Genomic DNA, 14,901 nt, shown 5'->3' with positions numbered 1-14,901 from the left:
TGTTGATCTTAATGTCTTAATGCCTTAATGTGTGACCTTTGAAGAATAAGGCAGCGTACATACTTATCAAAAGCTCTGTGAAGATCAACCACACACACACAATTACCTTTGCTGAATTAAATTTTATATAACTATAGCTCACTTTCCGTTATGAACTTTCAAAATAAACATCTATGGCAACAGAAATTCTGTTACTTTTAGCATTATTTTGAAGCTTTCTCCAGTATCTGAAGTTCATTTCTATCCTTCAGATTGCAATAATAGGTTACATCTAATCTATCTAATGAGCTTCTTGGGCCAAGTTCACAAGACACTGCACTATGTTTTATTATTTTCCTGTATGAAACATTAACCATGGATATCTAACTGTAACTTAAAAGCTGTCCTTATTAATTCCATTACTAATCACATATCTCAAACTAACAGAAAGGGGGTCCAGTATTGCTGGACCTGTCATATTTTGGCATTCTATTGGTCTGAATGACATTTCTTAGGGATGTTTCAAGATCTGACTCTATGAAATCAACTATTCTTTAGGCCATTTTGCACAGTTGAGTGTTTGTCACCATTAGTTACAAAAAGGTGGTGTGAAAAAACAAAGCTTACAGTACCAGTAGCACTGAAATACTATACTGCAATGAAACTGCTAGAATCATGCAAGGTGTTCTGACATCTCAAATGCATGCAGAAGGTACAAGCTAGTGTATATACATCTTTTCCTTGTATCAGTAAGTGCAACTTAATAAACTAATAAATAACTTTAAAAACATTCAGTGTAGCAACAGTTTATCGCCAGCTTAAATCTTTAATTTTCTGCGTTTACTGACATTTTGCTTCCCCATATGGTAGCTTGCAATGGATTAAGTATTTAAGTTTTTCCATTTATAAATGCTTATATGCCAAAGCTTTACACAAATTCAAGAGTAAAAAAACAGTAACATAAAAATAGCAAATATTAGTTAAACAGAGAACTCTTTACAGTGTAATATTAACTTTTAAAAAATGCTACTGCATATAAATTCCCATTCTTGTTTTCTGATTACATGAATCATGAAAAAATGTCATTCTAGTTTGCTTAACAATGTTTTTATACTTAGGATCTATCCTTCCAACTAAACAAAACTTGTCAAGTTAATGCTTTGCTCCTCCTTACTATATCTGCTTTATTATACAGAAAATCTATTTCTGAAGTCAAAAGTTATTACTTATTACTGTATGGCCAAGTTAACACAGATTAGACTGGCAAACGATGATGATCTGACAGAGCAGAAACATCAAGATTAACAGTTTTTTTAATATAGGTAAGTACCTTTATAGAGGCACCAAAAACAAATAGCCCTTTCAAGTGAACCGCCAAAAAAAAATTCATTTCAAAAAGGATCTTAAAATTACTAGATACACATATATATCCATCTCACTGCCTTGTAACATACATTTAGCAGTTTAAAATAAAGATTCAATATTTAATAGTTTTCATATGTACATTACACAGATATATCAGTCAGCAGGATTAAACTGTTTTGTTTTGAAATTATTGATTGGTGTCACTAATCTACTTCAATTATTTTGTGAATTCAATGGAATTTATCTGTTACCTGAAAAGAAGAAAATTAAAAGACCCAAGTGTCCCACAGCCATTACTTCAAAATGACTGCAGGGACTGAAATAATATTTATAACACCCTTCTTACTGCACAAGCATTCATGCATATATTTAGGCAGCAATACCTGCCAGGTTCACACATCTATTCCTATGTTAAATTTAAGTTTTATACAGCTTCCTTTACTGTAATATACAGTATCTCTTTTGCCCTGTTGGATTATTTCATTTTTCATGGAGAAAAAGTGATCAATAGCTATCCAACAATTTTTTTAAGATTCCCCTACTGTTCCATTGTATGGCTGTTTCAAGATTTTACTTACTAAGCAGCCAGCATTAGCATATATGGTATCCTACTAACATAGTTCAGTCACTGACTCTTGATTCTTAAAATACAAAAATATTGAGGATGACTTGCTGTTTATAGAAACAAATATGCTCTGAGGTATTATCTTTTTAACATGTCCACCAATACCCGCCTCACAATAATGTCAGTCAATCCCAGTACCATAATTCAATTAGTTACCTACCATTTCAGTAACAAAAAGTAACAAATCCAGTTGTGACTTCAAACATTATAAGAATATTCACCCTGAGAACACAGAATAAATGTTTAAGAATAAATGCTGATGTTTTTTCTTCATATATAGTTTTTTCTTCATCTTCTCTTGGGTACTTGGTCTTGTATCTAGAATTTGACCTCATACTTGCTTTGTCAGTTGATCGGTTTATGCCACATTCAGGTACTGGTGATAGAAAAGCCCAAAGAGGCTTGTGGAAAAGAGGCAAGCAGCAATCCACCAGGTGAGGAAAGACAAGAGTCCTCGGAATAGGAGAGGAGTGAAAATATTCTTTAGGCTTCCCAAAGCCATTGTTATTTGCACTACAGTTACTTTCATCTTTCCATCAACAGATGGAGACTCAGAATAAACTGAACTGGGAAGCAGATTGTTTTCTACTGCAGTGTCAGAATTAGATTCTGGGTAGATGCCCCAAGAATAATTACCTGTTAAAAAACAGAGTAACACATAAGATATTTGTAGAATTAGATTTTAAGTTCTGTTATTTCTAGCAACTCTATAGATCATCTTATATATTTCTCAAACACAAAAAAAAGACAAAATTTTACTTATAAATTAGTAAATGCTAACTGTGTCCATTCACATGGCTTCCTGATAATACTAGTAAGCTATCAGGGTAGGATTCACCTTACCTTTTGACATCCTAACTTTTACATGTGAATCAGTTGCCTTGGGGCCCTGTCAGTGCTGGATGTGATTCATCTCACCAGATGTAGATGTCTATTTTAGTATGGAATGAATCACAGACTAATAATGCCTATTCCTTTCTAGTCACATTTGGCAAAATAAATGCTGCTGCATGATAGGCTGTGGAAGACATCCCTCAAAAGAAAGAAAAAACAGTGACATCAGATCTCCCAATAATGAAATAAACTCCACATCTTACAATTTCTGTTCAAAAAGTCCACTTAAATTTGAAATATTGAAAAAAACCCCAAAGAGATATTCATAAGGTTAAAAAAACCAATGCTTTATACAGCTCATTGTTGAAAGATGTCAAAAGCAGCAAGAACACAGCTTAAAATCTGTTTATCAGCTGTTTGCCAGCAGGTTGGGGGAGGTGAGCCTTCCTCTGTACTCAGCACTGGTGAGTCCACACCTGGAGTCCTGTGTCCTCCAGTACAAGAGTAACCTGGACATACTGGAGAGAGTTCAGCACAGGGCCAAAAAGATGAAGGGACTGTAGCATCTTTCATATGAGCAGAGATTGAGAGAGCTGGGACTGTTCAGCCTGGAGAAGAGAAGGCTCAGGGGGATCTTATTACTCCATATAAATACCTGATGGGAGGGAATGAAGAAGAGGGAACCAGGCTCTTCTCAGTACTGCCCACTGACAGGACAAGAGACAATGGGCACAAATTAAAACACAGAGAATTCCATCTGAACACAAGAAAAAACTGTTACTGTGAGCATAGTCAAACACTGGAACAGGTTGCCCAGAGGGGTTGTGGATTCTCCCTCCTTGGAGATACTCAAAATTTGACTAGACACGGTCCGGGGCAACCTGCTGTAGCTGCCTGCTTGAGCAGGAGGGTTGGACTAGATTCTAATTTTTTTTTAGTAGACTGAAAATATAAGTGCCCTATATAGAATAGAACACAGGTTTTTTTTCATCAAATTTTGCCTACCTAGTGTTTTCAAAAGCAGAGTTGCGTGAAGGACCATTACCAATGGTGCAACATACTGCAGTGCAATTACACAAAGATAACAGAATACCCGAGCCACCTGGGAAAATAGAAAAGAGTAATTCATGAGTTCTGGGTGATCAAAGCAAACCTTTATGTATATGCTTAGGAAAAACAAGCAATTAATTAAAAAAAAACAGTTCTTATGCAAAAAAGTTTTATAGCATGTTTTAGTATGTGAAATATTGTCTTCAAAAGACCTAATGAAGAAGTGATCCCTATAATGAATTCTAGTTTCAGGACACTTACAATCCCAAGAGGAATTGCTGGAAGAAAATAGTTAAAAGTAGTGGTTCTTTAACACAAGATTAATTTTGCTTATGCAAACTGAATGCTATAATTCAAATATTCATATTTGAAAACACTAGAATTTTGTAAGCCATCTCAAAGGTAAATCTATGATTACCTCAAGTGATTTACAAACTAAATCCCATTTCAAAAATGAAGTACTGTGACTGTAGAAACAGTCCACAGCCTGATCAAAAGTAAATGAAACCAGTTAATATTGCAGTCCCTTTTCAAAGTGAGATATTTGTAGGGTTTCCAAATGAAAAACAGCAGTACTTTAAAAACAATGACAAGAGGAATTTTCATTAGCAGTTCATCAATAACAAAGCATTTAAATGATCTTTATTTCAGGTACACATTATGGTTCATTGAAAACCACTCAGATTTATCACTCCCCCTGCTCCCAATCTGTTCCAGCTTTCTCAAGATTACATATTTTACATAAACTGTTGACCTAAAAGCTAGATCAAATGAAAAAGGGAAAAAAAAAAGGTCATAAAATCAATAGCAAGCAAGCAGTAAAATAAAGTTAACTGGATTTTAGAAAAGTACAGAATACAGGATGGCAAAAAAAGGTGAAGGCAGCCCTGACATGTTTGGAAATAGCTCTAAAACCTCAAAGGGCTTTGAGATGATCAAACATCAAAAAACTACCATGAGAAAAAAAAGCAGTAAAACACTGACAGAAGAAAAAGCATGAGACAAAATATTTTAAGATAATTGATGGCATATGATGAAAAGAGCTAATAAAAAAAGTAATGATCATTGTAGGAGACAGATAGGAAAGACTTTACTGGCAAAAGCACCAGAAGAAAAGAAAGCAGGCATGGCTAGTAAAAACAGATAGGACTAAATTTAGTGGCCCTGAGTGTAAAAGGAACAATCTTTAGAAAACTCTTTTCTCTTAGGATATTATTATTAGCGGGAATAATTAATAAATAGATATTGTTTTATAGGTTTAATTAATAGAGCACAGGTGCTCTAGGAACAATACTGACAGTTTAAGCAACTTAGAAAAGCTAGACATAGATTAAGTATATGTTAAATAGAACATTTTGAGTCTTTTCTCAGAAGTCTAAAAGTGAATTATGATGACTATTGTTCAGAAGATAAGTAACCATGATGACCAAAGACTGCATCAGCGAGCAGTGGTGTCCAAAGAGGAATTAGAACAGAATGAATAGAACTAGTCAAAACTATGGAATACAATGGACTTTTGAAATTGATAATGATTTGAGAGCTGGAAGTTCCTGGAAAATCACCAGAGACTCTTTGTATTGTATGTTATATCATATATATAGAGGGTGCTTTTTGTTAGCTGTTGCCACTCACTGAGGTGGTGGCCCAACTCTGAGTTGTTAATAAAGCAAGCCTAGAGGTACCCACAGTCTGGTGAAAGCCTTTAACACCGAGCTTCTTAAAGAGAAAATATTCAAAGTACTGGATGAACGGATTTAGGAAACACCACATACAGAAGGCATTATTATTTTATCAATAAGATGAAAGCTCCCAAAACTAAAATTATGCATTCACAACAACTAGAACAGTTCTGTCATAAACAATTGTTGCTAGCTGTATTTCCTAACCTTTTTTCTGAAGTCCAATGCCAGTCACTTGGTTTGTAACTACATATTTGAAATAATAAAGACAAGATTATAGTAGTGATAGTCAAAAACCAGAGAGGAAGCATACTTCAATATTCCTTCTGGAATACACCCTGACTCAGCAAGATTATCAGGCAGCACTATCATGCAACACTAAAAATAAATTCATTCTGCAGGAAACACACAACCACTCTATATCAAGCTTACAAATTTCTATCTATTTCTTCTGATGACTTTTTTTTTAATTACTTTTATTAAAAAAAAAAAAGCCTCAAGGAAATCTTTTCCTTTTATCACTTGCCACAGTAACAAGATGGGCAGATGGTTTTACGTCTAGGCATTTGAGAACTAAACATGTCTTATTTTAACTCAAAATATAACCATCCTATCTTAAATTTTGCCTTAATTTAAAAATTACAGTTGGAATTAGGCAACAGTATTTTGCCCTTCTATCTAAATCTGACTTTTTTTTTTTTTCCATGCTGCAGCTAAGAAGTCACCACTTATCCTATACACTCCCCAGGTTCAATTCATGCTGAACAGAAACACTCATCATGATAAATGTAAGGTTTGCCAAGATATTTGTAAAGAATACTTCATGATGGGATCTCTTAGAACAACTTAAGACAAAGCATCTGAATAATATGGATGATGTATCGTTGCATATTTTGGGTTGCAGAATTTTGCTGTAATGGTGCTATTTTTATAAAGGATATAGTTTAGGAAGCTTCACTCAAGTTTCAGTTCTGGTGCCAAGGAAAACAACAAACTAGATGCTTATGTTTTTCTATGAAAAATATTTGCATAGAGAGAGAACCCAAATATATGCAACCTTAGTGCCATTATACTTACCATTTTTTGTAAATCAATTGTACTTATTCTGCCAGCTTCCTTTTTCATCTGATCCACGCATTTCTGGGCTAAATTCAGATAGGCCTGTAAGTGACTGCGCATCATAGCCAACCGTAAAGCACACAACAGAATTATAATCCACAACCGCATGGTATCAAATGTATCTTCTGACATTCTGTAAATAAAAAGGGTAATGTTGTTTTCCAAAGGTCACTTACCGCTACAGTTATTTGTTTGTATCATCTGTAAAGAAATCCTTAAGCATATTGTTAAAAATAGTTACGCACAATCCATAGTTATAGACTTCATGTGCAAGTAATATTCACTTCTCCCCCCTATTGTCTTTACTGCTTATATTGGGTTTGTGTGGCAAGGTTTTGGTAGTGGGAGATAAAGGGGTGGCTCCTACAAAAAGATGCTAGAAGCTGCCCCCATGTCTGACAGAACCAATGCCAGCCAGCTCCAACATGGACCCACCACTGGCCAAGGCTGAGCCAATCAGCAACAGTAGTAGCACCTCTGTGATAACATATTTAAGAAGGAGAAAAAACTGCTGAGCAACAGCAGCTGGGAGAGAGGAGTGAGAATAGGTGAGAGAAACAACTCTGCAGACACCAAGGTCAGTGAAGAAGGAGTAGGTGCTCCAGGTGAGGGAGTAGAGGTTCCCCTGTAGCCCATGGTGAAGACCATGGTGATGCAGGTTGTGCCCCTGCAGGTGTTTTAGATTTGTTCTTATTTCTCATTATCCTACTCTGACTTGATTGGAAATAAATTAAATTAATTTCCCCCAGTTGATTCTGTTTTGCCCGTGATGGTAATTGCTGAGTGATCTACCTGTCCTTATCCCAACCCACGAGCCTTTCATCATATTTTTCTCCCCCTGTCTAGTTGAGGAGGGGGAGTGATAGAGCGGCTTGATGGGCACCTGGTGGCTAGCCAAGGTCAACCCACCACACTGCTACTTTTTGGTAGCCCTATTACAGCATAAGATCCAAATTAGTATTCATTTGTCTGCAAAGAAGAACAGCTATTAAATGCTTGAATTCTGAGCAATGAAGACAGGACTCTAAAAAGCAGGCTCTTTCAGATAATTCCAAGCTTTGAGATATATAGTTCTAGATAACATCTTCAACTGCCTTAGATACATTGCTACAGCACAACTTTCATTAACTGAAGAGTAAAAGGGAAACACAAAAATTATGTATTTGCAATAGCTCAGTGATCAGAGTTATCTTACAAGGATCTTTTAGATCCAGAAAGCAGTAAAAGTGACAGCAAATCATCAGTTTCAATTCTATTTGAATACTATTTTGAATTATTTGTTAATAAAGTGAGAATGACAATCACCTATGCAATTTTATAATATTGATTTCAGATATAATTGCTCCTGAAAATTCTTTCCCTTTTTGTGCCTTAAAATATTTTAGCTATCAAATTTCATGTGCACTTCATCTACACATAGATTTTAAGACAAGTCTCATAGTACCAAGAACCTTATGTCAGTTCTCATACCAATGTATCATCTCAGTTGTCTTCAGTGAAATTACTTCTCTCTTATGCCAGTAAGATGTAAGGTAATAGAAGCTGGCAATTACATGGTATTCTATCCCTAGGAAGAACAACACAGAACTCTGACACAGAGATGCCAGAAGACAGTAGCTCTCTAGGAACCACTGCCTTACCATTCTTCATCGTATTCAACACTCTGCAACTAATTCTTATTCTTCCTAAACAGAAGCCCTTTATAGCTCAGTTGGAACTTCTGCAATACCTTTCACGATAGATGCTAGTCACAGCCACAATTTTAAGTTTTCCATGTTGCTATGACTTTTACAGGGCACTACTTAGACTTAAGGTTTTATCCTCAATACCCCAGAAAGAATTTTTAAAGGGAATCTTACAAAGGTACGCTCTCTTTGCCCAAAGGTGGGTTCATAATGTAGTCCTTTGTGATTGGTTTTACCCACAGCAGAACCATAAATAAAGGTGCCAAGAAGTTTATATGTAGCAGTGTTCTGGAAGAGGAAAAAAAAAGTGAGTGGGTTATTAAATACAGTTACCATACTGTTGAAACTGGTGGTAGAGATTACAGAAGAGTAATACAAATTTTAAAATAGGGGAGGAAAAGTAAATAAGATAATTACTTCCCTTTTTTTATAAGTATGACTTAAGTGTCAACAAAACAGTAATATTGCATACTGTGAAATCACACTGGTTGTGGTTTAAAAAAAGTGCTCTTCGGAATAAATCAAGTTTTCCAGATATTTGAACAAACTAACCAAAGGAACTACAAGCATTATACCACACTATAGTAAAAGACAGTTGTTGAAAATTTCCATACAATGGCATAATACCAAACTGCAGTAGCTATTACTGTTTCAATCTAGAGGGTGAGTATCTTAAAAACATGCTGCTATATTAGTGATTTTTTTTCTTTATTAAAAATGTACTCAGATTAACTTTTATTATCTATACAGACCAGGAGAAACACTTTTCACAGGTCAGATCATTCAGTTTAATGAAGATTTTTACTTAGGAACCTTGAGGAGCAGTCCAAAGCATTTCAGTAACTTGTTAAATGAGCTTCTACTTAAGACAGCCTATTGGATTAGTGGACTGGAATGTGCCGAAGAGTGGCAAGAACCACTTTGTGTTTATTTGAGTAGAGGTAGAAAGGCTGAAAGACTCTTGAAGCAGGCTCTGGAAATGGAGTGAATGTGTAGGAAAATGGTATGACTTGATTAAGAGAACTCCAAAATATATATGGGGAAGGATGCTGCTAAAGGAAAACCAAACAGGTGACTGAAACTAAAATTGACACCAGATTATTTTAATTTTATTTTATCCAAAAATTTATTCCCTATTTATATATGCAAGATTCATGTTAATAATTTTTACCACATTACTGAAGTGCCAATTCATCATTTGCCTAATCTCTAATTATTTTTTTTAAGTCACTACTCCCTATAAGTCTCCCATTCTGTAATTATGGCTTGTGCATTTTTTCTTTTACAAATGTATGACTTATTTACCTTATATGGAAAGGCATTGTTTTCCCCCCACCCAAATTAAACAGCTTTGTATCAATGACATGTCATCCTCATTTACTACTCCCCTTTAGTCACTGTCAAACAACTGCAGTCACTGACAAAAAAACACCACTATGGGCAAATAGTGATCTTTTCAGAGCACATTAGAAACAATCACTCATCAATGACTCTTTGTTTATAATTGCATTACCTAACTACATTGATATCTGACCAAGTTTTAATCCATTCAGTGTTATTTTTATGTTGTTCCAGTTTAATAGTCAAAGTATTGGTAGACCTTTAAAAAGAATTTGCTTGGTGCTGCACAATGTTATCTTTAATAATCAGTTCTAATATCCCCTAAACATCAAGTTAGACAAGATTTTTTTTTTTTCATAACCCCATACTAGTGGATATTAATTACCCTCTTGATTAATGAAGTCCTGTTTCAGAGATTTTACATTTCAGCCTAAGATCTCATGTCCACAGATCAAAATAGATGTTAGAAAATTAGAGGATGGTTACAGAAAAGGCACAAGAAATTTTAAAATATTGAACACCATAAAAATTAAAAACTCGTGAGTTTAAGAGGCGACTTGATCACAGTCTACACATAGACTGAAACTTAATTAAGCATCAACTACAATAAGAGTGCAAATCTGATACAAAGTAATTGGTTAACAATTTATCAAGAGTAAAGGATCCACTTTTAAACATAATTTAATTTTTTAATGGAGCATTTTTTTGAAAAAATACACTTCAGTTTGAGCATAAATAATTTAAATACCAGAAAATCTAATGGTTTTCTTATGAAAGTGGCCAGACTAAATGATCACAATGGCCTATACTGCAGAATTTGTGTCAGTAACATGCATTAAATATTCAGAGGTTATGATTTATGAAAGACATTTGGAGTTGTTCCCTCAACCAGAGAATGATGAAGAGAAATAGTTAAATATAAGAGAACATTTTACTTCCAAACTCAAGAACAGCTGAAAATTAAAATGTTCCTTTAAACTGGTACTAAACTCTGAGCCTTATTATATATTCTGGGTCATCATAATGTAAGAAATACTGAAAAGGACAATTTTAATTTACTTTTCATTTTAAATCCATAAAAGCTTTAATAATTGAATGCACTTCCTATATGTTACTCTAAATTCAATATTTATTAACAGAAGTTTTCACTGAGTTTTAGATTCCCTTTTGATGTGTTTCAAATTGACTGCCTTTCTGAAGCTATTTCTTCACTTTCTGATTTTTCTTTGTATCTTAATCTAATCTTATTAACAAAGGCCCATTTAGGGAAAAAAAAACCCCTGTGGCTGCACCTCTTCTTTCAGATAGTTATTTGCATTTCCAAAAAGATATGGGGGAAAGGAAACAGGAAGTAGAAACATTCATGGTGGATCTCTCACACGAGGAAAGAAAAGGAATGCTTCTTTAACTCATATTCCACTTTCTAGGCAAAGAATGTAATAGATTGGCAGAGGGCAGGTTGAGCACAGAGGCAGGTCACAAGTCTGCTGGAGATATGAAAAGCAGGCAGCAACGGAAGTCTTAATCACTACCTTCTTATTGGAATAGTTTGCTTTGTTTATTTTCAGACATTAAACTGAGATTTAAGACTGAGTAGCATATACCTATGTATATATTTTCTCTTACTGTGTTATTTTTTCTGTTGCTAAATTCAGAGCATCCAGATGCATTTGAGCCAGTCGCAAGCCAGGGAATGTCAAAAAAGCACCAATAAGTGAACACAGAACAGCCAGGAACAATTTGAAGGTTAGTTTAGACACAGGACCCCTAAAAGAAAAGAAAGGAAATAAGCGGGGGGGGGGGGGGGGGGGGGGGGAGGAGGAATCAGAAACTACTTTCAGATCAACAGTATCTAACATTTAATCAAATTAAAATAAAAAACAAGTCACCTATTTATTTACTAAAAAGTATAAAAAGCTCTTCAATATAAGAAAACCAAAACCTAAGCTACTTTCTACAAGATGTTAATTTGTTAGCAGAGCAAAAAAACCAAAAAAGAATAATTTTATACTGTGATTAACAAGTTATGCAATAAAAATAGCTAGTGGAATGAATTTGATGATTATACTTTTAATAGAAGAACAGATACATCACAAGTTTAACTGGTCAAGGGCAAATTTTTATTTTTAAGTTATGCCATTCAAACTACCAAGAGACACCATCATCAACTCAATCACTGCTGTAAACAGCCAAAGCACTGTGAATGTTTAAAAGGAAATGGACACAAACAGAAAAATTAATACAGAAATTAGTAAATTCAGAATAATTTATGAAAAACAGAGTGAAGAAAGATTAAGAAACACAGGGGATTCAGTTGAAGGGTTTCCTTTATCATTAAATATCCATATCTGTAAATGACACATTATTCTAAGTATATATTTGAAACTTCTGTTCCTCACAAATAAAAAAAATTCTATAATTCTTATATAATACTCAAGAATTTCCAAACAAGAAATTCAAATTTGTATTCCCACAGTGATGACTTACCCCATACAAGCATTTTAGATCATGTGTTTAAGGCAAGGATTGTAACAGAATTCCATTTACAATATACAGAGGCTGTCTATAACAATGATTGTATATATAAGTAACATCATAAAGTATGGAACATTCATTTGTCAGTCTATACAAAACTTGGATGTACTGTAGCAAGCAGATGTATTTGCCTAAGAGGAAAATACTATTAAAACCTGAAAACATGACTAAAAGCCAAAATTTATTCCTATCTCCAACTTTATTGCAGGCTCCATCTGTAGCTTTTGCACTTTCATCCTCCTGCATACGACAGGAACTGCAAAAAATACTTATCTCCTCTTTTAAGGAATCTTTTCAAAGCTGAAGGGACTGTTTAAAAGTTGCCATGAGAAAGACTTTTATAGCTTTTAACTGTATTTTATGGACTGGAATAATTTTGGAATAAAAAGGGAATACACAAATGCAACTTAAGTTACTTTGTAAAAATTGATGGATTATTTTCATTAATCCACCTCTTTACATGAATACAGAGATTATAAACACATATAAGAGCAAAGTATGCCAGACAAATGCTTGCTAAGAAAATCCAAGTGGTTCAGTTATAAATGCAACTTAATGAAGACCAATGTATTCCAGAAACTTACTGGGATTCCAAACCCTGCTTTTCAAGAAACTGCATAGCACTTTCTGAAAAATTTGAGAATCCTGCGGAGACATAAATTATATGTATTTTACCACAGTACATATATAAAATCTCTTTTTTTGAAATAAAATGCTAGGTAACAGGACATATTTTAAACAAATTTTGTCTAGCATTATTATTATTAACAAATTATGTCTAGCATAGCTCTTTCATGTGCTAATTAGTATGCCACAATGCAATAAAACTCAGTTATTAACACAGTCTTTGAAAACATCTCTGATACTTGTACATTTCATGAGCATGAATAAAACATTAATTTTTAAGAAGGTAAGTAACTTTTTTTCAGAACTGCTTCACTTTACTATGCAAGGCAAAATGGGTTAAAAATAAAACTGGAAAATAAATATCATTAACAAAGCAAACAACACAGGTAAAGACTACACTATTTAAAACAAAGCAAGGAAAATATACAAGATATCCTTCAGAACTGACATTCCAAAGCAAGATTTCCTAAAAGTGTATCACATATAGAGTTTATTTAAATACAGATATTCTCAAAACCACCTAAAATGCTTAAAATTATTTTTTTAAGTAATGTAATCACTAGAGCTGTTGCAAACCCTGAAGAAAGTAGTTACCTGATTCGAGTCCAAACTCTAGATAGCTTTCTGTCACAATCAGGATTGCCATTGCTTTCACAAAGAAGAAGAAGCCAAAGGTGACACAGACTGATCTTTCACCTCCACCCTCTACTGTGAAATAATGGGTGGTCAATGAAAACAGTATCTTACTATACAGGAAAAACGTCAAGGAAAATCAAGTTTGTGTAATAACTATATTTATGAATTATAAAGCTGTATTTTGGTCATCTACACTAAGACTATTCTAAGATGCACAAATGCTTTAAAAAGTAATATGTATTTGGCCAATTTGAGGTTAATTATGCTTTACAGTATCGTGGGAGTTTAATAAGCACAGGCACACAATCACATAATGGGTAGCTAGGAATACACTATTCTAGAATATAATTTTGCTTTCCTTTAGGCTTACTGATAGCCAAATACAATGGTATTTACTATCAACCTGAGAATAATTAAAACAAAGTTTAAATATAAATTTTACATACTTTAAAGAATTTACAGAAGTTATCAAACAAAAAATAAGACAATTGTATCTTCAATGTAAAATATCAAGCTAGATGAAAAATATTCCATCAAACTATACAAGAGCAAAAGCAGGGAAGGAAATGAATAAATTTTTAACCACAGTGGAGTTATACATGTTCTGTCAGAATGCACAATCCCAAGTGGATGTATTCAAGATTCTTCACTACAAAAATCCAGAGTTCAAAGGCAAAAATATAGCACCATTCAAGTCACTGCATGTTTGTTGCTGAAATAATCTTGGTTAAAATACTTTCTCAGCCTTGACTTAACTATATGTGAATGCATGCTTGTATACATGCATACATCCATACATACAAATATCACAGAATCACAGAATTGTCTACGTTGGAAAAGACCTTGAAGATCATCCAGTCCAACCATTAACCTAGCACTGACAGTTCTCAACTACACCATATCCCCAAGCGCTATGTCGACCCTACTCTTAAACACCTCCAGGGATGGGGACTCCACCACCTCCCTGGGCAGCCCATTCCAATGCCTAACAACCCGTTCTGTAAAGAAATGCTTCCTAATATCTAGTCTAAACCTTCCCTGGCACAACTTGAGGCCATTCCCTCTTGTCCTATCGTTTATTACTTGGTTAAAGAGGCTCATCCCCAGCTCTCTGCAACCTCCTTCAGGTAGTTGTAGAGGGCGATGAGGTCTCCCCTCAGCCTCCTCTTCTCCAGACTAAACAACCCCAGTTCCCTCAGCCGCTCCTCGTACGACATGTGCTCCAGACCCTTCACCAGCTTCGTTGCCCTTCTCTGGACACGCTCGAGTCATTCAATGGCCTTTTTGCAGTGAGGGGCCCAAAACTGAACACAGTCATCGAGGTGCGGCCTCACCAGTGCCGAGTACAGGGGCAAGATCACTTCCCTGTCCCTGCTGGCCACGCTATTTCTGATACAAGCCAGGATGCCACTTGCCTTCTTGGCCA

General features: G+C 34.8%; 1 protein-coding gene across 5 annotated transcripts in view; it reads right to left on the bottom strand.

The window, feature by feature from the left end:
* Nucleotides 1-769: 769 nt before the first annotated feature.
* LOC141917661 (transmembrane protein 161B-like) overlaps nucleotides 770-14,901 on the bottom strand; it is a 106,210-nt gene continuing 92,078 nt past the window's right edge. For all 5 annotated transcript variants that reach the window (XM_074811031.1, XM_074811034.1, XM_074811033.1 and 2 more), the window contains 7 exons: nucleotides 13,434-13,585; nucleotides 12,797-12,857; nucleotides 11,304-11,444; nucleotides 8,511-8,624; nucleotides 6,610-6,784; nucleotides 3,809-3,905; nucleotides 770-2,605 (listed from right to left, as the gene is read on the bottom strand). In XM_074811031.1, the coding sequence (XP_074667132.1) occupies nucleotides 2,328-2,605; nucleotides 3,809-3,905; nucleotides 6,610-6,784; nucleotides 8,511-8,624; nucleotides 11,304-11,444; nucleotides 12,797-12,857; nucleotides 13,434-13,585 (1,018 nt within the window). In that variant the 3' untranslated portion in view covers nucleotides 770-2,327. The remainder of the gene's footprint in view (nucleotides 2,606-3,808; nucleotides 3,906-6,609; nucleotides 6,785-8,510; nucleotides 8,625-11,303; nucleotides 11,445-12,796; nucleotides 12,858-13,433; nucleotides 13,586-14,901) is intronic.

The sequence above is a fragment of the Strix aluco genome, chromosome W, assembly GCF_031877795.1.
Source record: "Strix aluco isolate bStrAlu1 chromosome W, bStrAlu1.hap1, whole genome shotgun sequence".
In the NCBI taxonomy this organism is placed as follows: domain Eukaryota; kingdom Metazoa; phylum Chordata; class Aves; order Strigiformes; family Strigidae; genus Strix; species Strix aluco.
The sequence above is the reverse complement of the archived record's forward strand: the minus strand, read 5'-3'. Positions and strand labels throughout refer to the sequence as shown.